Here is a 25457-nt window from a genome sequence, read left to right as displayed (position 1 = left end):
GCGAGGTGTTGAGAGAGATTTTGTAAAAATGTCAGCTGTTTGATCAATAGTGCTTATCGGCAAAATTCTGATATTTTGTTGTTGAATGTGATCTCGAACAAAACGGTGATCTATTTCGATATGTTTCGTTCGTGCGTGAAATACTGGATTGTTAGCAAGTGCGATCGCTGAAGTATTGTCACAAAAGATATCTGTAGGTTTGTCTTGCTGCACGCCAAAATCGGAAAGAAGCCGTCGAAGCCAGACAACGTCCGCGGTAAGTGCCGCAAGAGAGCGATACTCTGACTCGGTAGATGACCGAGCAACAGTGGATTGCTTCTTGACTGTCCATGAGACAATTGTATCGCCAAGGAAAGAACAATAGCCAGATGTCGATTTTCTTGAAATAGGATCACCGGCCCAATCTGCATCAGAGAAGGAAGAAAGAGAGAGATTAGATTTAGATATAGGAATACCATAGTCGAGCGTACCTTTTATGTATCTGAGCAGTCTTTTCAAGAGATAAGCATGTTCTGGCAGTGGTTGATGCATATGTTGAGAAATAAGATTTACGCTGTAGGCAATGTCTGGCCTTGTAAGACACAGATATTGAAGTGAGCCAGTCAATCTTCGGTACATCTGTGGATCGGTAAGAAGAGGATCCGGAGGGAATTCTTTCGGCATTTTGGTGCAGGTTGGATTGCGAACCGGATTGCAGCGAGATAGCTGAGCCGTCTGCAAGATAGAGTTAGCATAGGACGATTGTGATAAAAAATAGACACCATCACCTTTTTTAATATGAATTCCTAAAAAGGAATTTGCCTCGCCGAGCAGTTTCATTGAGAATCTGCTATTTAATTTTTGAATCACATTGTTGAGTGCATCGGTGTTATTGCCCGTAATGAGAATATCGTCAACATATACAAGTAAATAGATAGCAATTTGATCGTTGTGAAACTTAAATAAAGAAGGATCGGATAGACTTTGAAGAAAACCGATTGAAATAAGAAACGATGTAAAAGTATTATACCATTGTCGAGGAGCCTGTTTAAGCCCGTAGATGGCTTTGTTAAGACGACACACGTAATCCGGATTTGTAGTATCTTCGAATCCACGCGGCTGAGTCATGTAAACTGTCTCCGTTAGCGATCCATGAAGAAACGCATTTGCTACATCCATTTGTTGGACTTGCCAATTATACTGAAGTGCCACCGCAAGAAGAATTCGTATCGTAGGTAGTTTCACAACCGGACTAAAAGTTTCGGTATAATTGAGGTCATACTCTTGATGATTACCTAAGGCGACAAGTCTGGCTTTGTATTTAGACACGGAACCATCTGAATTTATTTTAGTTCGATACGTCCATTTGCAGCCTAGGACCGACGAGTCTGAAGGTTTGGGAACCAAGGTCCAAGTCCCTTGAATCTGTAAGGCGAGAAACTCATCTTCCATTGCAGATCTCCATTCTGGATATTTGACTGCCTCGGAGTAATTGGAAGGAGTGGGTAGTGATTGAATTCCTGTATTAGTGTGCAATAAGTTCAGCCGATTCACCGGTTTTAGAGAGCCGGTCTTGGAACGAGTGGTCATAGGATGCAGAACAGATTTTGTAACGGGAGGAGACGGTATTGGCGGTGAAATCTGAGCTTCTGGATATTCTGAATTGTTGGTTGAGCTGTCAGCATTGATTGGCAAACTTGAAGATTCGGCAACTGATGAAGATGTAGAGAGATTGTGTCCCTGTGCTATAGATGTGGGAGTAAGAAACAAAGGTGATAAGTGATTATAACGTTCTTGATCAATATTTTTATTTAATTTAAGAAATGGAAAATGTTGTTCATCAAATGTAACATGTCTAGACATAATGATCTTGAAAGAAGCGATATCAAAACACTTATAGCCTTTGTATTTCTCTGAATATCCAAGAAAAACACATAGATGAGACGTTGGTTGAAATTTGTTCCGATTTGATGCAGGAATGAGAGGAAAGCAGGCGCAGCCAAAGGTTCGGAGATGTGCATATTCCGGTTGTCTCTGATGAAGCAATTCATACGGTGACTTGTTGCTCGTGTTTGGAGAAGGCATTCGATTGATTAAATAGGTTGCCGTTAAAACTGCATCAGGCCAAAAAGAGGTTGGGACGGACGCTGTATAGAGCAAGGTCCGAGTTGTCTCAAGTAGGTGCCGGTGTTTGCGTTCGGCAACGCCATTTTGTTCGGGCGTATACGGACATGAGACCTGATGAGATATGCCATAGTTGTTAAGAAGATTAGTGAACCTTTTACACATATATTCGCCTCCTCCATCAGTTCTAATACACTTAATTTTAGTAGACAGCAAGTTTTCAATATACGTTTTAAATGATAGAAAAATATCTGTAACTTCAGATTTTTGCTTAATCGGAAACAGCCATGTAAAGCGTGTATAATCGTCAATAAAAGATACGTAGTAAAGAAAACCAGAGTTAGAAATTTGGGGTGCAGGGCCCCACACATCAGAATGCAAGAGTTCTAGAGGAGAAGTAGATCTATGAGTCGATGATTCAAACGGTAATTTGTGTGTCTTAGCTTGTTTACAAGAATGACAATGCTGAAAAAGTAAATCTATATTAAGTTGTGGGTAAGTAGAGGCAATTTGAAAAAGAGTTTTGTGACTCGGATGTCCCGTCCTGTTGTGCCACAGATTGGTGCGATCTTTAGTAGAACTGAGAGCATGAATCTTGATTGCTGTGGGAGCTCGGATCGGATACATTCCGTCTAGACACGGTCCTTGAAGAATTATTTCCTGCGTCATCAGATCCTTGAACAAGAAACCAGACGGGTTAAAAGTAATTGCAATGTTATTATCTTTAGTTAATTGCGAGATGGATAGCAAATTAAATTTAATTGAAGGAGAGTGAAGAATTTGAGATAGTATAAGCTTACGAGAGGGAGTCGGCAGCAAACCTTTGCCGGAATTTGCAATGCTTACCGAGCTCCCATCACCAATGGTAACGCCATCATGCCCTGTATATGGGTTTGAAATAGAAAGATTGTTCAAGGATTTTGTGAGATGAGACGAAGCCCCCGAGTCGAGATACCAATCCGTGTATTCAGACGTATGATCGGCTAGCAAAGCCTTGTTGGACGATGGCTGTTTAGGAACGAATTGAGCGTTCATACGATGCCAACAGTCATTAGCAGTATGCCCCTTTTTGAGGCAGATTTGACATGTAGTAGCCGAGAGTGTTGAATCCTTCTGATTGGTGTTATTGTTGTATGGGCGACCCCGAGTTCGTCTGCCACGTCCGCGGCTGGAGAATAAAGCTGTGGTGGATGCGTCTGGAGCAGCAAGAACGGCAAGATCATTCGCCATATGAATTTCTTCGGAAATAAGAAATGAATAAAGCTGATCAAGATTGAGAGGTTGTGTCATGGTTCTAATGGAAGTCTTGAAAGACTGATAATGCGGAGGAAGGCCTCGGAGAATGTAAAGAATAATATCTTCTTCTTCGATGTGTCCTCCTGCTGCCGCAATCTGATCTACGATTGTTTTCACGTCGTTGAGGTACTGAACCATAGTCAGGTTCTTGAGGGATACATTGTGAAGAGCATTCTTTAGTTGAATGACTCTTGATCTATTTGTGGCTTGAAATCTTGCTTGAAGGGTTGACCAGATAGCCGACGTTGTATCCAAATTGAGGACATAAGGTAGAATTGATGCAGAGATAGTTGAGCATAAGGCTGCAGCAAGGTTTTGATCATTCAAGACCCATTGAGCGTAGGCAGGATCGGGAACTGTAGATCCATCCGCCTGATGACAAAGTTTGTTCGGAACAGGCGATAGAGGATCAAGAAGCGCTTCTAGCCCATTAGCTCTACAGATTTTGAGGATCTGAGAACTCCAGAGAGGATAATTTTCCGGCGAGAGAGGATTCTGAACCGTGTTCTTGAGATTAGAAAGAACAAATTTAAGGGAGGAAGAAAGCACCGGCGCGGTGGAGGTAGAAGAGCCGGAATGTTCGTCGGACATTGACGTATTGGTAGACGCCATAATATCCCAGGGATCTTTAGAATCCTTCTGATACCATGAAGAAAGGCAAGAACCGGTGGAAACAAGGAGTTCCACCTGAGAGGAATATGGCTGGGACCGAAATGTAAACAAGAAGATGAGAAAGTGAAAATATTATTCAATGATCTTTACAGTACATACATATACCTATATATAGGTAGTTTGACAGAAGTACAAAAGGCTACATAAAAAGTAAGCTATACAGAAAATCGTTTACAGAGAAACAGAGAAGTTTAAACAATATTATACTTATTTTATTGTAAAACTAACAATTTAAATTTCATTGTACTAAAAATTTGATGAGATTGTATGTATATATTTCAAGATTTTTTACTGTTCCTTAAAAGTAGGGCTGCAAATGAGTCCAGCGTTTAACGAGCTACTCGTGGCTCAGCTCGATAAGAGCTCGTTCGTGTTCGTTTGATAAAGTAGACGTATGAGCTTGAACACTTTTGATAAATAGTCGATAGCTAAATAAACTAGCTTGAACAATTTACTGTTCGGTTCATTTATGTTCATGAACAATATTGTTTAACACGTGAGCAGGCTCGTTAAGAAGCTGGAGTTAAGCTCGACTAAGAAGCTTGATTAAAACTATATTAGAGTTTTTTTTAAAAATATATACTCTTAAATTTAAAAATTTATTGTTTTATTTTTTCTTTCCCATCCACCCAAAAATCGCGAATAACTCGCTCTGTGAACAAATATAAGATGAATCATATATTGTTTGTTCGTGAACGAGCTCATTTAGTAGCTCAAAACAATAATTAGATATGCTCATGAACGGGCTCGTTTGATAGCTTAAGAATATTCATTAGATATGTTCGTGAACAAGCTTGTTTGATTGTTTAAAAAAATTCGCTAGATATGTTCATGAATATGCTTGATATAATTGTTTGTTAGAAGGCTCGATGAAGCTCGTTTGTTAAGTTAATGTACATCAAGAAGTAGAGTTCGTTTAAAGCTCGATAAGGTTGATTTTTTTAAAGCTCGATAAGGTTGAATTTTTTAAAGCTTGATAAGGTTGATTTTTTTAAAGCTCGATAAACATGAAATGAACCAAACATAAACACCCATTAATTTAAACGAAGCAAGCTTGAACACACACACAAAAAAAAGCTCAACTGAAACTTGACCAAGCTAATAATAAATGGACTAAAACATGAACACACACATACTCGACTTGGCTTGTTTGCTGCCCTACTTAAAAGTTTAAACTAATTAGCCAAATAAGTATTATAGATATAAAGATCAAAATTTTATGAATGAAAATTTTGTGAATGCATAATGATAAATTTACATATTTTTATGAGTCATTAAAATCATATTGATTAAGGGTAGCTTTAGTGTTTTATAAAATTGATTGTGAAGTTATTATTGGAAAAATAACTTAGTTACTCTAGTTGCCAAAAACATCTTTTCCCAACATAAATTTCTGAAAAGCTATGAAAAAACAATAAAAAGTAGAACCCAAACAAAATTTTGTTTGTTATTTAAAAAACAAAAAAGCCAAAAAGTTATCCCAAACAGACTCTAAGCGTTCGTATATCTTTCGAGCTTCCTATTCACATCTAATAGTTTGTTCATCCTCCTCACATGATCTTGACACCGACATAAAAAAGAGAAATAAATTTGATTAGACAAACTTGAATCAATAAGACCGGTATGAATTTATTTAGTCTATATTTCAACTAATTGAGGGGTCCACAAACTTCAATTAGCTTATTTAATCTACTTTGTAAGTTGGTTGGCAAATTAGAGTTTGTTAGAGCACTTTCAATCAAATTGAGCCAAATCATTCTCAGCTTTAATATATTGTGGTTGAATTTAGTTAAATTTTTTGTTGTATCAAATTTGATTTTCTACAACCCAACGGCTACATTTATTATGGCAGACAAAATCTGCATCTTTATGATGCAAAATTTGATAAAAATAAAGTAAATTTGTTGGTTTTTTTATATCAAGCAATCAAAAATTAAGTATTATATCAATAACCCACAAATAGATAATCAGATTAATAATCTTATTATATTTTTATACCTAATGTGGGGATCTTAATGAGTTGAGGGAATCAAATCAAAGGTCGGATACGTTGGTCCTGATGGGTACTCGCCCTAAAAAAATCTATCAAACAAGGGGTTTGCCCCAAAAAAGATTTGCTAGTAGGAGCCACTGTCCCTAACTACATGTCACCTAGAGGAATTCACCCTAGCGAAGGAGAGATTATTACGTGCGAAGTTTGGATACAGAGAATCATCCAGTTTTATGATTGTGAACAATAAAAGCATAGCTATGAACAATAAAAGTGCAGTGGTGAACATTAACTACGTTTTTATTGCACTTTTATTGTTCACAGTTACAAAATCGGATGGTTGTCTATGTCCGGACTCCACACGTAATAATCTCTCCTAAAGAAGAGTACTCATCTATGTTGAGGGGAAACTCACTTTTATTATAAGGCCATTCGTCCAATAGGTAGGAGATTCTCACCAACCTTTATTCATCAATAATCAAGCCAACATCTTAGCCAGAAGACTTACTCATTGCAAGCATTCAGCATTATAACCACCACAGTCATGCCCACATCTATTTAATAATCAAATTATGCATTTATTTTATTATTTCTTAGGTGTAGCCTCTCTCGTAGTTTTTCGAACCCTAAAATACAAATTTGAGAGGCATTTAATAGACTTAATGCCAATTAAATAGGGCTTCAAAGCTGTTTATTAATCTTACTCGCCTACCTCTTCCATTTTTTTCGCTCTAAAATAGCTTATTTAGCCACATATAGAGCATGGGATTAGTTATTTGGAACAAGAGTGATTTAAGGTAAACTTAGCTTGATCCCCTACTAAATATGCTAATATCTTTGCATTTAACATCACATATGGCTTATTTAAGATGCTCAATTATTCATCAATCAGTCTGAGATTTTAATACACATCATTGATGCAAGGGGAAGGGCAGGTGAGAATTTGTTGGCTCATTAACCCTAAATCTTGCTTTGATGATGATATACTTCAATGGGAGGAGTTTCACTGCCGACATTGCTCCCACTTTAATACTTTATTGATGTATATTGATTATTCATGATATGTGGGGACTCATACATGCAAGGTGAAGTTTTAAAAAATGTTTTCATTCTAAGGCTCATTTAGGATAGTTTTAGACCACTGTTTTTTTCCTGCTTTCAAGAGATTTTTATATGAAAAAGTAGCTTTACAGAGCAATAAAAAAGCCGTCTCAAATGAAGCCTTGGAACGATTTTTTTCTGCTTCTTAAAGCAGCTTCCTAGCTCAAAAACTTTAATTTTTGTAATAGAAAACTGTTTTAAGAAGCAATAAGAAAGCTACCCCAAACGAAGCCTAAGTCTTGCTATTGAGTGATGAATAATTGGATCCGAATAATATGAGTTTTTTTTTTTTAATGTTAATGTGTATGCTTGCTTTTGTGTTTGTATTGAATGAAGTTTGAGTTGATTGGCTATATAATTATATGAGGTTTAAATATTTTGAGATTGTCTTCTTGGTTTGTAATGGATGATTGATTAATGAGTCAAGTCGAGTCAAGTATCTGCCTAATCAAGCTGAACTGGTTTAATTCTTATTGAACTTGAGCTCGAGCTAGCTCAGCTCATTTACTGAGCACAAACTCTGCTCGTTAAAAAAATTTTAGGCTCAAGCTCATTTGAAAAGCTCTAGATTGACTGGCTTATTGAGCTCAATTTCTTTGTTTTGGATTATAGTTTTCAAATTTTTTGTTTAGTTTTAATATACAAATGAAAATGCAAATATACAAAAAAAATTTAAATTATTAAAATATATTATACAATACTAATTGAAAATTAATTTTTAAATACATTTTAAGGTAATGGAGCTCTTTACAAGATTACGAGTTGAGCCAAGTTGAGCTCGATCTCGAGCTTGATTTAGAGCTCAATTAAACTTGACTTGTATGATATATGAGCTCAAGTCTAAGGTCAAATTCAAACTCATGGATCAATAAGATTGACTCATGAGCTCATTAATAAGTCAAATTCAAGCTCTCTTAACTCACACCCCTATAGTTTATCAAACCTAATTACATACTTTATTTTAACTACCCTAACTGCATCATCCAAGAGGACCACAATGACCTAAAAATTAAAGCCTAATTTTAATTAGAAAAGCCTGCAGTAATCATATAGTTGCATCATCCACACAAGATATTACCTATTAAGCGTGCCTTATTGTTCATGGACTTATAAAAAACCTTATTGTTCATGGACTTATAAAAAATAATTATAGGATAGGTAATTAACAGTGAAGCTTCTAGATGAATTAAGATTAACGGTCAAAAATTCAAAAAGTTTGGTGCTGCTTGCTAATAACTGCGCCTAACTCCAACACCAAACGGAAGACCGAGATTAATTTTCTTATTAATACAGGAAATTAATGGATTAGATTTTTGAAAGCTCTGCTTCTTGAGGGGTCTATCGCCCTTAGTATTAATGGCCCTTGTCAAGGACTTTAATTGCCATGCTTAATTGCATGAGCCCCACCCTCACCAAAATTAGATAATCCTCTTTGAACTAATTAAGAAAAAAAGGGCATCTTGAAGAAGGGAGTTTAATATTGGCTCAAATTGTTACTATGATTTAATGCTTATAATATATATTATTGCATGTAAATGGAGGAGGAGGATATGGACTATGGAGGCCTCAAGATTGATGAATGATGTCCGACAATGATGGGTGTTCGAAATTAATGGCCAAAAAGAACGATGGGTGGCGCTGTATCTAGGGCAATGGAGAGCGGTCAGCAGGATCGTTTTCTTAATTGGATGATCGAAAAAATCACGAAAAAGGCTGTATGAAGAAGAAATTAGAGATGACTAGTCGGCATAAAGGTGCTTTGGATGTATTTGGAATTCAAAATTTCTTGGCAACATAGGAATCATGCATATAACAAAATATGGCTTAAATATGTTGAATCATAGTCAATATAAGTAAATTTTGTGAGATCATTTCGATGCTTTTTTATTGAAATCTACCAATTGAAATCGAATTGAATGGTTTGAATCACACTCTCCTCCTTGACCTAGAAATCTAATGGGGATCCCAATGTTTGGATAGCATGGGGAAGGGGCGTCAATGGTGGTTTGACAATGACCATCAAAAAATGTTGTTTGCTAGTTCTAAGAATAATGAGTTTGATGGAGTTAGCATATTAAAATTTTAATGATCGGATTATCCAAAATAACTTCAAGAAGATTTAGGGCAACAATTTTGATACAAAAAAATCTCTTTGAGAGCAATCCAATATTATAAATTGCTAATGAATTGAAGCCATAAAAAAATATTACTCTTGGGCTACCTTAATAGGCCCTTTTAAGGAAAAATTATTAGGTGCGGAGTGCGCATCGTCCGCACAAGCACTGGGTACCTAGCGGTACCCAGCGGTACCGAGTGGGGTACTGTTAGGTACATAATGCTTGTGCGGACGGTTCTCTTGGTCCGCACTTCGCACCTAATAATCTCTCCCTTTTAAGCTAGGGCATATCAGTGTGATCATCATAAAATCAAATTTCAACTACTCAAGCTTCATTTTGGATGGCTTTCTTACTGTTTCTTAAAAAATTTGTACTAAAAAACTGCGTTAAAAAGTAATAAAAAAAATCATCCCAAATGAAGACTTAGAGTTTGTTTGGGACAGCTTTCTTACTGCTTTTTTAAGAAGCATTAAGAAAGTCGTCCCAAATGAAGCCTTAGGCTTCGTTTGGGGCGGCTTTTTTACTGCTTTCTAAAACGGAGTTTTAATACAAAAATAAAAAATTTTGTACTAAAACTCTGTTTTAGAAAGCAATAAAAAAGCTGTCCCAAACGAAGCCTTAAATTAATTGAAATAATTTTTTTTTTGGGAAAGAAATAATTTCATAAATGCTCATATATATATATAATTTAGCATCATTAATGAAATATTACAATGATATACCACAATTTTAGCATAAAAAATTTGCATCCGAGAGCAATTCAATGCAATAAATATTCATATATCATTGTCAAGTAAATTTTATGAGTAGATATCAAGAATAAATTCGGACACCAGCAAATGACGACTGACTACCATTTCATTTATAAGATATTTATTTTATCGAGAGCAATTTAATACCATAAATGACTCGTAAATCAGATACTTATGAATTAAAATTTAAAATACCAATCAACATACTGCATAAAATTCAAGTTAGAGAAGAAGGTGAGTTAATGTAAATTCATAAAATTAGAGCCTGTTCTTCAAAATAATTTATAAAAAATTATCAATTACATCTTGAAGAGCTATGAGATTCATAATCAACATTTATTTAAAAAAAAATATAGCTCATCTTGATCAATTGGCTAAGAGCTTTGGCTAATAACTAAGAGGTTGATATTTGATCTTATGTGTGTGATATGTGTATGAGTTTGCCTTCATGACCTAAATGTCCCAAAAAATATATTTAAAAAATTTACTCTCTTAGTGATATGTTCATGTATTGTAAATTTCAAGTACTCTAACCGGACGTTGGCACGCTAAACTAATGTTTGTCGTTTGTGTGCTGCTCCACTCAAACGCAAAACCTACGGTCCTAAATCATTCTCGTAGAGTGAACAGTGCGACGCCACTATTGACGTCGCACTGTTCACAAACACAATTTTTTTAATAAAAAAAATATTCTAAAATTATTAAATTTAAAAAATTATTATTTTTTATATTTAAAATAAAATTTAATTAAATAGAAATTAGATCATCTCAAACCAAACAACATACCACCTTATGTCGTCAGTCATTTAGTCCATTTGAACTCCAAATATCATGCCAAAGTTCGGCATCTGAACAGTGCGACGTCAATATTAGCGTCAGACTGCTCACCTACATCAAAAAATTGGGCTACGAGATTTACAAAAGAAGCATGCGAAATAGAAGAAAAGCGCGAGAAAGAGGAGAAAATGTTTATCTTCGTAGGAAGCACGAGAAAGAAGAAAAAATGCTGTTGGATTGTAGAGGAATTATTGCATAATGAAAAAAGAGTTTTTCAACAGGAGATGACCTAACACTCACCATTTATTGAATGATCAGTATGAAGAAATCTTCAGCTACTTAAATTTCAACTAATGAGGCTTTATGCTTTATAGCTTGAAAGCTCGGTACAGCAATAAATGCATGAAATGCTTCTGCGCTCATCCGATTTCAATGACTCTTCACATCCACAAGCAACATTCAAAACCCCAAAATTACACATCAGCCCCTCATTGTCCTCCGCGATTATTTCTACCAGCCGCATTAAATCCTCTCTCGCCATTAAAAAAAAAAAAAAAGCTTATTTATATCCTCAACCTCCTCAATTTCTCTCTAACTACCCATCTTCTTCCTCTTCCTCTTCTATTTTCCGAGGAACGGAATAAACAAACCCTAGCTGCAGAAAGTTAATGGCCGCGGATGTGACAACGATCGTGCGAATAATGGAGGCGCACAGAGAGGATGATGATGGGAAGCGGCGGGGGATCGTAACACGTGACCTCCTCGGCGACGGTGCCATCGCCGTTGCCGTCGGATCCTCGACGGAGCTTGACCTTGACCTGCATGTTCCATCAGGATGGGAGCGCCGCCTCGATCTTAAGGTACTTCTCCGTTCCCAAATCTCAATACCAAACCATTCCTATCAAATTATGATCGATCGAATCCTTATATCAATTCTTAGTTTCGTAGGAGCATACATAAGGTATCGAGAAATTTCTCGTCAATTCATCGCGATGAATTTTATCTGAATTTAAATTACTTCTGTGATTCTTTTGTAATAAATCAATTCAATGCAATAGAATTTATATATATAAAAAAAGTCATTGGTAAACGGCGGCAACTTTTCTGAGAAGAATTGTTTCAACTAACTAGAAAAAAAAAATAATGAAAGATTTTTACTGCTGGCTATGCTGACAAAGATTAAGCTATTGTGGTTTCTGACGTGACAGATTCTGATTTTCCTTAAAAATTTTAAACTAATTAAATTTTAGTAGATGTCAGCTAGTTATGAAAAATATGCTAAAATGTTGAATTACAATTCTTAAGAAAAACAAATAATTTTGAACATAATAAATTTTAAAATTATTAAATTTTATTTGAGATGAATACAATTAATCAGCTAATTTTTACATTATATTCATCTTAAATTAAATTTAAAATTTTGAAAATAATCAGGATCAAATTTTATTAAAATATCTTTATTGAATTTCTGCTTGAATTTATCATTTAATAAACAAAAATTTTAACAATTTTCGAATTATGACCAATTTCGTGGTTTAGTCCATGCCTCTATTATCGGATTCGATCAATCATTCTCGAACTCTACGACCTCAATCCGCAGCCTCCCGATTCCCGAACATATTACACATCGAACCAAAATTTCAGATCAATTGCTTAACCCTAATTTCTGGATGCAGTCGGGGAAGACATACCTTCACAGACTATACTCCGATCAACCCTCCCGCGAACTCCATGACCTCAATCTCCCCCCTCCGTCGTCGTCATCGACCTCCTTACCGGAGCATTCGACCCTCCTCGATCTAAAGCTCTCGGGAGGAGGAATCTCCAATGAGTACCAGAGTGTTTGCACGCTCGAGAAGGTTAAGTCAGCATTGGAGCGGGCTCATCGAAGGCAAATCGATTGGGAAACTGTTTGTGCTTCCGGATCGCCATCTTCGTCGACAACATCGTCTTCGGTGAAGAGACTAGGGGTGGCGGAGGAAGACGACGGAGGTTCAGATTCGACCGGCGGAATGTTGGCGGCTGCGTGCCCCAGCTGCCTTTTATACGTGTTGATATCGAAGGCGAGCCCGCGGTGTCCGCGGTGCGACTCGCACGTGCCGGTGACGGTGCCGTTTTTCCCGAAGAGGCCCAGATTTGATCTCAACTCTTCTTGATTGGCAATTGTCAACTAAAGAAAAGAATATCTGATCAAATTTTTATTCGATAATTTTTGAATTTATTGTATTTATTTTGGGATGATTGATATATAATTTTAATTATTTTTTTTGCAATAAATTCAATTATTTTGAGTTAGATTATTATTATTATTATTAAATTTGATATGAATATCTTTTCTTTTTTCCCAATACAAATACTTTTGTCATTTGGAGTATGTTTTGAAAATATGAGATTTATTGATTTATATTATTGAAATTTAAAAGAAAGTCTATTGTTTCATTGAGAATTTAAGTGGGGAGTCTTTGAATTTGTTTTTAAATTAATTTAATATAAATGTTTATGGATTTTTAAGAAAGTATAATTATTTTAAAAAATATTAAAAATTATTTTGAGAAACAAAAGATTTATTTTTCAGCAATAAAAAGAAAATATAGAAAAAAAATAATTAAAAAAAATATTCCCGACAAGCTTATTGGAATATTGGGAAAGGAATTGGTCAATGGATAGTGAAATAGTTGAATTTGTATTTTTTGAATTTGACATTCGGACACAAGTCATCTTAGTCTGTTGGTTGTGAGCTTAGAGTATTAACTAATAGGTCTTAAGTTCAAGTCTTATATATGTGATGTGTGTGAATCTGCCTTAATTAGCCAAAATGTCAAAAAAAAAAAAAAAAAAGAATTTGACGTTCGGCAGCTTATCGCCCATAAATTTGAGTTTATAGCATACTCTAGTTAATAATAGTGAATAATTAATAACACAGTTTATCTTAGTTTATTATGTGATATGTGTGTAAATTTGTCTTAATTGGCCTAAATGTCCTAAAAAAATGTAATTATAGATGAATTTTATTATGAATTTTTTTGACATTCATGGATATATGAAAATAAAAATTATCTTGATCGAGCACGAATCTTGATGCAAATATGCATCAGAAGTTTCAAATATTAAAATTTGGATCATCCAAACTCTCATTTCAGCAAGGTTATAACCAAACTAAATGTCTCCAAGAGACGAACTCAAAGACACCAAAATTGGTCCAATTTGAACACAAATGGGTCCAAATCAAGGGCCTCAAGCCTATTTGGATGCTTCATAACATTAATTGGATGACAAAATGATATCCAAATGTGACATGCTTAGAGTTGAATTGAGCGGCTCGATAAATATTCAGGAGTTTACAATGATGATCGTTGGGCAGAAGTTCAACGACGGTTGGACGAAAGTTTGTTGGTCGTCGGGAAAAAATACAGTGACGGACAATGGTCGGGTAGAAGTCAGTTGTTAGTCGGTGGTAAGGTAGAAGTCTGATATTAGTCGGCCGGGTGAAAGTTTGATGTTAGTCGGCCAGGTGAAAGTTTGACAACAGTCTGTAGTCGAACGTCCAAAAAAAAGTCAATCGACGGTCAGTGGTCATGCAAAAATCAGGTGACGGGTGATGGCCGGGAAGAAATCCGACGACGGCTATTGGCCAGGCAGATGTCCGTCGACTGTTGGTGGCCTAGTAGAAGTCCAACAACGATTTGTGACAGGGGCAGAAGTTTGACGACGGTCGGTGGTCGAGGAGGAGCTTAGTGGAAAGAGAGATCTCATCTTGGTTTTCATTCTTCATCTTAATTTCTTTTTTTTTTTATCCCTTTTTGAAGAATGGAGGGTCTATTTATAGTTTTTTGAAAGTGTCAGGGCTAGTAAATAGGGAGAAGATCAATGGCATGTTGGAAGAGTTTTTTGGTGAATGGTTGATATAGATTCTCTTGATCATAGAATATTTATCGAGCATTTATGTGTCTTAATGAAGTCAGAATTTGACGATCTTAGGCTTGTTGGATTCATGTCGTCGAGCTGCTCAATTCTACAATAAGCATGTTCCATTTGGAAATCATTTGGTCATCCACTTTATGTTTTAAAGCTTCCAAACTTTCTTCGGTCCCTCAATTTGGACCCATTTGATATTGGATTGGACTGAATTTGGTGTCCTTGGGTTTGTCTTTTTAAGATATTCAGTTCGACTATAAGTTTGCTAAAATTGGAGTGTGAATGGTCCTGAATTTGCTTTCAAAAGTTTCTAATAAAAAATTTTCTCGAGATTTGTGCTCGATCAAGATATATAACTTTTTATGATATATCAAGTGTAAAATGAATGCATGAATTTACTTTTTATGTTTGGTTTGAAGTAAGTGAATGTAATTTAAAGCGTAAAACGGTTGTGTCCAGGATGGTCGGCGAAGGCTGGTGGTCAATGTTAGCCGGTGGTCGACAACCGGCGTTAGAGGGCGGTGATGGCGATGGCGATGGTGGTTGAAGTGGCTAGTGGCGGTCGACATAGTGGCTGTCGGCAGTGCTCATGCATGCATTGGACCGGTGTAAATGGTTCTAGCTCAAAACTGTGCAAGAATGATTACCTCCAAAATGAACTAGAACGAAATATAGTGCATTCACTTTACCTTGACTTTATTTTTCATCTAACCAAACATCAAACTTCTCAAAACCCCTACATTTACTTTACTTTACCCTCACTTTACATCCAATCAAAAAGCCCTGCAAATAAAATTTTGTATCTATGCATTTACTTTTACAATACATTTGTCATGTTTTGACTTCATTCATCTAAATTTTTTATAATTGAAAAAACCCAAAAGTTACATCATCTACTCCTTGACCCCCTTTTTAAGGTCTTCCAATGTCTATAACATATGATAGATTTATAAAGTCATGAATTCATATGAACATTCCCACAAACAAGTTTAATGAGGACCACTAAAGTCCCACACAACTTTGGTATATGTGGTGTCTAATAAAAGATGGACTTTTTTTCCCTACTTGCACCTATATAAAGTTTGCATGATCAGATTGCTGAATGGATGTCATGAAAAACACTCAAAATAATCCATTTTGACATAAGCTTCTTTAATGTTTCACTTAATGTGATGACTCACTCTTAGATCATAATTTGTCATATTATATGGCCACTTATTTTGAGTCTACTATGACCCATATCTTTCAACATGCTAAACGGAGCAAATCTCACGGCCGTTAAATTGGTGAGATTATTACACGCGGAGTCCAAACGAGAGAACCGTCAGAATTCTGTGAGAGTGCTAAGTAAATACACAGCAAATACACAATTTTATTTTTTGTTGTGTACCCTCATAGAATTTGAACGATTCTCTTGTCTGAAATTTACATGTAATAGTTTCTCTACTAAAAAATTGAGGCATCAAACACTAACAATAGTGTTTCTGATCAGTAATTTGAATATGTGATAATGTAGATCTCAATGTGATCAGTACAATGGGGGTAACATAACAAAAATTTTAATGATCGAATTGACAAGAATAATTTAAAGAAGATTGATCACTCAACTCTAGAGCCATTGACAAGTTTTGGTGATACGTTGTCATTCTTTTATTGTAATATTGATCTCTTCCAGAGAAATTATTTTTCTCATGTGATGACAGATCATATGCAAGCAGGTGAAAGGTTTAGATCAATTGATCTTAGGGGTGGCCAATAAAGCCACTTAACAAGAAAAAGAAAATAAATCAAAAATTTTTTATTAGTTCATTTGATTTGATTATAGCTTCATTTGGGACGGTTTTTACTGTTCACGGAGACAAAATCAGACGGTTCTCTGTGTCTGATTTCCGCACATAATAATATCTCCCCAATTAGACACTTCATCGATTTGAGGCTTTCGTAAGTTCAAAACATGCCAAATTGACGGCCTTGGATTCATCGCAACCAATTAATTATTTTCGTATCAATTTTGCATCATACCATAATCTATTATCTCTTCATGATTTTTTTAATTAAAACTTGACATGTTCTTACAAAATATTCATAAATTACATTGACAAATAGATGTGTTCTTCTATCTCTTAATTTTCTTAAATTAAGATTTGCCATCTTCTTACAAAATATTTATAAATCACAATCACACTTAGAAAGACAATGATTATCATAATGAGCCTTAAGCACTTGATTTGCAAAATGTCATAAGCGTATGACTCGTAATGAAGTTTAAATAAAAATATAGTTTTTTATTTGGGGCGACTTTCTTACTGCTTATTAAAGCAATTTTTAATAAAAAATTTTAAAAAGCAATAAAAATCTGTCCCAAATAAAATCTCAGGCTTCAATTGGGACAATTTTTTTCTTCTTTCCAAAATAATTTTTTTGTTCAAAATATAAAGTTACAAACGGAAACTTTAATATTAAAAAAAAAATTGTATATATTATCAAAACGTGTATGGAGAGCCGAGATTCAAACTTTAGTGTCATCATAGTTTCTATTTTTTATTTAATTTTATTGAAATATTAATTAATATAAGAATCCCCCCGGGCATGCTGCTCTTCCAAACTTCCTCAACGTCTGAATTTCTCTCCCCTCCACTTCCTCGGATCTCGTACGAGAGAGAAATGAAGAAGCTAATCCGACGGCTGTCAACTCTGTTGGATGACAGGCAGTACGATCGGCTGAAGACGAGCGAGGATCCGCACGAACGCAGCTCACGCCGCCGGGTGAGACGGTGGCGGTCGATGGTTCCGCCGGGGCACGTGCCAGTCTTTGTAGGCGAGGAGAAGGAGTGGTTCGCAGTCGCGGCGGAGCATCTCGGCAGCCCAGCGTTTAAGGAACTGCTCCGGCGATCCGAGGAGGAGTATGGTTACGAGCAGAGCGGTGTGCTGCGAATCCCGTGCTCCGTCCAGCTGTTCTGCCGAGTGCTCAGTTCACTCTCCGGCGATTCTTCCGGCGTTCATCGGAAGTTGGGGAATAAGGATTATGTTAACCAACCTGTGAAATGCGCCTACTGATGCATGCTAATTTGCAGAAAGACTTATATAACGGGCAAATTATTGCGTCAGGTGACCGAACGCAGAGATGCGTTCGGTCCCTCTCTGTCTACAGTAACATGCGCTTTACTGTAGCAGTGCTACAGTAAAGCGCAGGTTACTGTACTGCTACAGTAAAACGCAGGTTACAATAGACAGAGAGAGACCGAACGCATCTCTCTGTCAGGTGACCTGATGCAATAATTTGCCTTATAACGACTTGTAATGCTTGAATATGCACCGTTTGATCTCTCACCCAGGATTCGTTTGGGATTGCTTCTTAAAGCAGCTTTTTAGTATGAAAATTAAAAATTTTGTACTTAAAAATTATTTTAAGAAGCAATAAGAAAGCCGTACCAAACAAATCTTTAATCTACACCACTGAGCTGAGCTCAATTATGTTCTATATATATCACTTGTAAACGGTAAATGAAGAGTAAGCTTTATCCTTGCAATTTATACTTTCATCTAACTTTATGCTATAGTTAATAGTTCTTGATGGTATCAGAGCACACCATGTAACTTTCTCTTCTTCCCTCTTCGCATTGGCGGCCCAAGAAACCTCCTCAATCTCTTCCATGCTAACATCTCCTTTTCCCGTTGACTTCCCTAAACCACCCCAACTTAAATTTCTGATGTCAAACGTCAAAACCATTCTTCATGTCCAACTCCACTGCTGATAATTATCACATTTGACTCTCACAAATCTTAAAACTTTTCTTTGCTAACAATTTTGCTGGATATCTTGATGGATCCATCTCAAAACCCCAAAAACAAATTGTTTTACCAGACAATATCATTACTGCTAACCCAACCTATCACACTTAGATGCTAATTGATCAGAAGTTGGCATCTGCTCGCTTTTCAACGATATCGCCCTCCCTCTTTTCATATGTTCTCAACCTTGATTCATGTATGAACATTTGGTTTACCCTTGAGTGTCGTTTGCAGTAATCAAATCGTTCTTGCATCCTGCAACCTAAAAATGAGTTACGTCATATTCAAATACGAGATCGAACCGTGGTTCAATATTTATTAGAAATTAAGAATAAGGTTGACTCCATCAACGCTGCTGGTTCACATATAGAGCCCGATGACATTATCTCATACACCCTTAATGGTCTTCCCTTTTCGTATAATGCCTTCAAGACCTCAATCGGAACTAAATTACATCCAATTAGTCTGGATGATCTCTATACCTTATTATGCAGCTAATAGACAAACATTGTTATTGAACAACACTCTGAGAGCTCTAAAGTTGCCACACCTGATTCAACATTTGCACTTATAACTTTCCATGGTCGCTTCAGAGGTCGGTCTCGTGGACGATTTTCCCCTCAACACAATGGTCGTTTTCGGTTTCCACCTACTTGTACTAGTCGTTGGCCATCGTCTCCATCGAATGCCAAATTTGCGAAAAATTTGGTCACTCAACAACTACATGTTGGCATCGTGCCAACCTATCTTATCAGCCCACTCCACCCCAAGCCTTCCTGGCTCATGACGATGCTCCTCCCGTGGACAAGTTTTTGGATTTTGGAGCAACCAATCACCTCACGACAGATGCTTCTCAGATTCAGTCTATACAATCGTATTCAAGCAATTTGCATGTTCAGATTGGCAACATAACTCATTAAGTACAAGGCATTCTTCTTCATGTTCCCCACCTCACTCACAACTTGCTTTCTATTCACCAACGTACTAATTCATAACAATGCTTGCTAGCAACTTTTTGACACTAATGATTTCACCATCAAGGATTCAACGACTCACCAACCCGTTCTTCATCTCGAGTGCACTCTGCTTCATCTCTTACTGCCCTTCTCAATGTCTCTATTGACAATAATGCCTGGCATCGAAGACTCGACCACCTTGTCGTTGATGTTCTTTATTCCATCTCTTGCTATCTCCGTCTCAAGACGCACCCATTCCATTGTGATTCCTGTGTTCGTGCCAAAAGCAACTGCCTCCCATTTTATCCATATGTTTCCAAAACTTCAAAATTTCTTAAAATTCTATATACACATGTATGGGGACCATCCCCACTTTTATTTTTCCAGAAATTTAAATATTATATCATATTTGTAGATGATTTTACTCATTATACATGGGTATTTTCATTTAAATTGAAAGCTGATGTTCTCTAAATTTTTCTTTAATTCAAATAATTAGCTGAAAATCAATTTCAAACTTCTATAAAAGTTATTCATTCTGACTGAGGTGGTGAATACCTTAACAAGCAGTTTGCAAACTTCTTGCTATCCTTCGCCATTACACACAGACTCACCTGCCTTGACTGGGAGAGGGTGAATGCCGCGTGTATCCCAAATCAAATGTGAAGAATCGTCTGTCATTAGACCGTTACTGCATTTTTAAGAACGAGATTAAGAACTTGCCAAAGGAGTAGAAGTCCAACTAAAACCTATATAAAGTTTGCAATTTATTGGAAGCATCCTTATATTTGCTAGAAGCTTTATGATTCCAAGCTATCATCTTGAATATTAGAAGATTTGAAGGAATCTTCTTGACCACGACTGTAGTTAAGATTTGTCCCATAATCCACATTTAATTCTCATGAAATTGATGCATTAATAACTTATGTCAGGACATTGAAATGAACTACCTTTTGAGGTTGGAGCAAAAATTGCTCCCAGTCTGGAATCATATTTTCACATACGGTGTCAAACAGTTTTGTCCTTGAATATTCATGGAGGTAGAGAGTGATATTGTTTAGCGTCTTAGATTTTTACAAAGATCCAATACACAAATAAATAAGAGCACATGATTATAGAGTTTATAAGAGAAATCAGAATTTTTACATAGAAACCCTTAAATAGGAGAAAAACTATGGGACATAGCCTAGTTTGAATGAATCCACTAATGTTTGTAATTGATTATAAATGAAGCCCTTAGAAGGAAGGTATTGGCTAAATGTAGCAAATATACATCATATATAGTAAATGCTGGAGTTGGAAGAATCAACATTGATATGCTCGTTTGGGTCAGCAAAACCATATTTTGTGAGTGATGTAGGTTAAAAGGATCATAGTTAGATGATGGTGGTCGGAAGGATCGTAGTTGGCGGGCGAGCGTGGTCGCAGGACCGTACTCGGTGGTGGTGGTTGGAAGACCATAATTGGCGAGCAACGGAGGTCAGGAGGACCATAGTTGGGTGAAAAATGGTCAGAAAGATCATAGTTGGCAGGCAACAAAGGTCGGGAGGACAGTAGTTGGGAGACGATGGTTGGGAGGATAGTAGTTGGCAGGCGACGATGGTCGAAAGGGTTGTAGTTGGGCGACGTTGGTTGGAAGGGCCATACTCGGCAGGTGATGTAGGTTGGAAGGGTTAAAGTTTGTGGGCGACAGAGGTCGGGAGGACCATGGGTGATTGATGAATAGGTGGAATTCCGACAGAGGTTGGAAAGAACTCCAGCGGCGCTCATGAATGGGAAGAAGTTCGGCGGTGGTCGACGAACAGAAAGTAATTCATCGGCAGTGGTCCACGGATTGGAGGAAGTCTGGCGGTGGTCGTCGGACTGCAAATCTCTGTTGGTGGTCGGAAGACTAGCGGAAGTCTGGTAGTGGTCGACAGACTAGCGAAAGTCCGACGATGGTCGACGAACTGGCGGGAGTTTGTCGATGGTCTGAAAATAACTCTGGCGGTGGTCGGTGGACGGACGGAAGTCTGACAATGGTCGAGAAGAGCTTCAGCGGTGGTCAGAGGAAGGGCGGAAGTCCAGTAATGGTCGGTGAACTTGCGGGAGGTCGTCGATGGTCGGGAAGAACTTCGACGATGGTCGATGAACGGGCGGAAGTACGGCATTGCTTGACGAACTGGCGGAAGTCTGGCGGTAGTCGGAGAATTGGCGGGAGTCCGTTGATGGTCTGGAAGAACTTCTGCGATGATTGGCGGAAGTCCGGCAATGGTCAGCGACAAGCAAGCTCTCAAATTTTTTCATTATCCTCCTCATTTCCTCCCCCTTTTATGTGAAGAGTGGGGGCCTATTTATAGTTTTTGGAGAGTGACATGGCTTGTAAATATGACGAGGATCAAGGTGAAGATGTGAGTGGTTTTAATGGACGGCCCATATTGATCCCCTTGATCATGGACCGTTTAATAGTCATTTGAATGCCTTCATGATATCAGACTTCATTGATCTTGGGCTCGTTGGATTCATCTCGTCGAGCCGCTCGATTTGATTATAAGCATGTAATCTTTAGAGTTTGTATGGTAATCCAAATTATAATTTGAACCTTCCAAAGGTACTTTGAAGCATTGATTTGGGCTCATTTTGGCTTGAATTGAGTCAAATTTGGTGTCATTGGGTTCATATTTTTTAGACGATCAATTCGACTATAAGTTTGTTGAAATCAAAGTTCTGATGATCCCAATTTCACTTTTGGAAGTTTCCAACTCAATGTTGCTTCAAGATTTGTGCCCGATCAAGATAAATTTTTGTATGATATATCAGACGTAATGTTCACTTTGACCTAATGGCCTCAAGGTTTTATTTTGTTGGTGTAACTTCGTAAAATTTCTCCTGGATAAACACGCTTAACCATAGAGTTTCTTAATTAAATTTCAATGGTATGACCAAAAGGCATCTTGATGTTTAAAAGTTTAACTCTTTTTTTTATTTAGGAGATTTTATAATTAAATTGTTTTAGAATTTACAATGAATGCATGAAAATTAATCAAACAAAAACTAAATCTTAAAAACCTCAAGCATTTATAGCTTATATCTTATATGGTTATAACTTATATTTAGGGGTGCATACGAGCTAAGCTGAGTTCGAACTCCTATAAACTTGTGCTTTAGCTTGATTAATTAATCGAGTTCAAGTTCGAGCTCAAAATCTAATGTAATTCTATAAGTTTGAGAAGGTTCATGAGTTGACTCATTTATTAAGAAAGAGAGATGATCATGTTTATTCAAGCAGTTATTATAATAGCTTTATAAAAAATTGAAATTAAATTCGAAATAGCAAGAAATCAATAAAAAATAAGAAAGATAATTTTTTTATATTTTTTAACAAATTTATATTAAAATATGAAAATTTAACATATTATAAATTATATTATATTAACAATTTTTAAATGAGCTAAATCAAGAGCAGATAAGTCAAATCGTGTTAGACTGTAGCTTGACTTGTTAGTCCATCGATCTAAACTCCCGAGCCATTTATCAATTCTAGTTAGAGCTAGCTCATGAGTCGACTTAGCTCAATTAAAGCAAAGTTATATCCAAGATTTTGATTGGATTTACTATCAGAGATTGAGTAATGGATTTATTAAATCTAACAAAAAGTTGGTTTAGTAAATTAAACACTTAACCGAACCATAAATCTTAATAAAAATTTCTAATTAAATCTTACAAATAAAAGAAATGCTCGGTTGAAGTGATAGTAAAAAAAACATTTTTGATAAGTAAATCATATATAATCTGAATGGTAGTTTTTGTAAGATATTAAGCAAATTTAATAATAATTTATAAGCAAAATAATAGTTAATATGCTTAGAACTCTCATCTATAATGAAAGCCCGGACACCTAAACATAAAAATATAGGAGAAATTATTATGTGCAGAATTCAGACGTAGCTTGTGTCCGTACTCCAATCAAAATAAATCACGTCACTTGTATACAACCTGTGTATAATTTTGTACATAACCTGTGTATAATACATAATGTATATAGATGACATTGCCCTTTTCGATTGGAATTTTTATTGCGTCCTCCCACCTGACGTAGAGATACGTCCTCCCACCGCCAAAAAATTCTGTTTTTGCTTGGTATTGCTAGGTATTATTTGATAATAACGAGGAATATCATCATGTGAAGACCAATACCGAGTTTTACCGAGCTGTACCGAGCTATACCGAGCAATACAAAAAAATACCGAGTTCTTTCTAGGAAAAACTAGGTATTTTTTTGTATTGCTCGGTATAGCTCGGTATAACTCGGTATTGGTCTTCACATGAAGATATTCCTCATTATTGTTTGGTATTGCTCGGTATTTCTCGTTTTTTAGTGCAAATTTAGCTCTGGGAGGACGTATCTCTACGTCAGGTGGGAGGGCGCAATAAAAATTCTTATTATTGGACTGGATGCCGTCCGGCAGAACCAATGAAAAAAATATATAGATAGATAGATTTAAATAAACAAACAATAGTACAAGCAAACTTAAATGAATTTGAACGTTAGGCAACGGTCATGTTGTTGTCTCCACAAAAGAATAGATAACACAGTTCATTTCTGAAATTCACTTTTTCAGCATTTACAAACTGAATGTCCACTCTATTTATACCCTCTAAATGTCATCCAGGCTAAGCTCTGAAATCAAAACTTCTTGCCAAACCTTGCATCAGATTCTTCCCTCTAACTATTCAGATCTAGATTTCTCTCTGAGCTTTCTCCTTCTAAGTACAGATTCAAAAGAAAAGTGGGAGTGAATGGGCCTCGTGATAGTTCTCTCTCTCCCTCTGATCATCTTCTCCATCTTACTAGCCTTCTGCTGCTACTTTATTGGCCGAGCGAAGGGAAGGCAAGAAATGAAGACCGGCGTTGGTGCACAGGTCTATGGCATGCCAACGATCCCTCCCGGTGCTGTTGGATCAACAGTTCATGAAAAAAAGAAAGTAGGATCCGATAATGTTTGAAAGTTGGAATTTGTTACAGAGATGATTGATTTCTGCTTGTGTTTTCAGTTGGCTTGAGATGATAAGAATGCTTACTGCTATTCATTTGTTTGTTAAATCTATGAGCAGAGTTGATGAGTGTATTTATTTCAATTTCTTTGAACAAGGAAATAAAATGGCGTAATTGTTTATCTATGATAATGTTGTGATTTTTCATGCAAACTGGAGAAGCTCAAAGAGGCCTCTTGCAAGAATATTGTTCTACGAATTTCAGATTTAGAAACAAATTTTCTTTTCCATGTCGCAGAAAGATTTCCACCAGTTGAAGAGAGAATGGTGAGCGATTTAGAATACGTGAAAACAAAAAAATATCAAGCAATCTACAAGAAATGAACAGAACATTCAGCTTTCACCGATTTCTTCAAGACAACAAAAAAGCATTGGGAATTGAAGTCAGTAAAAACTTATTCAAATTCAGCAGAATTACAGTTTTTTATATAATTTTTTAATCAATCAAATAACAAAAAAATTATCAGGGCAAAACATTCTGCCATGAGGCTTCACTCTTTACCACAATTTAAAACAAATAAGCATGGAATTAAGACCAATATAAACTTGAGAAACAACATAATTGCAACTTTTTTAGAAAAAGTTTTGAATCAATCAAATAACAAAAAATTATCTCAGCTTCCATGAATTCTCTCAACATTTTACTTTCTATTATAAAAAGTTTGAATCAATCAAATAACAAAAAATTCTCTCAGTTTCCATGAATTCTCTCTTTTTAAGGCTTGCAATTGATGAGTTTCCTTTCAATTCACAGTTTAACTGATAATTTCTGGATTAACTTGTATTAACTGATAGTAAAAATTCTGTCTTTGCCCTGATAATAAAAATTCTGTCTTTTTATTTAGTCAATAAATATGGAAAATATTGCAACATAATTTCTGGATTAACTTGTATTAACTGATAGTTGGTCATCTGGATGAAGTAAATCCTGATAGTATTAACTCATGAAAAT

The 25457-nt window shown here is 36.3% G+C and overlaps 2 protein-coding genes across 2 annotated transcripts; both read left to right on the top strand.

Annotated features, from left to right (window-relative positions):
* The first annotated feature begins 11149 nt into the window (after positions 1-11149).
* Positions 11150-13077, top strand: LOC110092821. Its single transcript, XM_020817500.2, has 2 exons — positions 11150-11668; positions 12485-13077. Exons 1-2 carry the CDS (start codon positions 11477-11479, stop codon positions 12962-12964), a joined length of 672 nt encoding a protein of 223 aa, XP_020673159.1. The 5' UTR covers positions 11150-11476; the 3' UTR covers positions 12965-13077.
* A 4296-nt stretch (positions 13078-17373) lies between these two features.
* On the top strand, positions 17374-17809 carry LOC110092797 (auxin-responsive protein SAUR71-like). Its single transcript, XM_020817467.2, has one exon. The coding sequence runs from the start codon at positions 17388-17390 to the stop codon at positions 17778-17780; it is 393 nt and encodes a 130-aa protein (XP_020673126.2). The 5' UTR covers positions 17374-17387; the 3' UTR covers positions 17781-17809.
* Positions 17810-25457: the final 7648 nt, after the last annotated feature.

The sequence above is a fragment of the Dendrobium catenatum genome, unplaced genomic scaffold, assembly GCF_001605985.2.
Source record: "Dendrobium catenatum unplaced genomic scaffold, ASM160598v2 fragScaff_scaffold_665, whole genome shotgun sequence".
Taxonomy (NCBI): domain Eukaryota; kingdom Viridiplantae; phylum Streptophyta; class Magnoliopsida; order Asparagales; family Orchidaceae; genus Dendrobium; species Dendrobium catenatum.
Note: the sequence above shows the minus strand (reverse complement) of the source record. Positions and strands in the feature narration are given on the sequence as shown.

What these genes read in the sequence shown, in the direction of transcription:
- LOC110092821 (XM_020817500.2), top strand. Translation starts at nt 11,477, where the DNA reads ATGGCCGCGGATGTGACAACGATCGTGCGAATAATGGAGGCGCACAGA. An exon ending in AGCGCCGCCTCGATCTTAAG is followed by an intron (nt 11,669 to 12,484) that starts GTACTTCTCCGT and finishes TTCTGGATGCAG; the next exon opens with TCGGGGAAGACATACCTTCA.
- LOC110092797 (XM_020817467.2), top strand. Translation starts at nt 17,388, where the DNA reads ATGAAGAAGCTAATCCGACGGCTGTCAACTCTGTTGGATGACAGGCAG.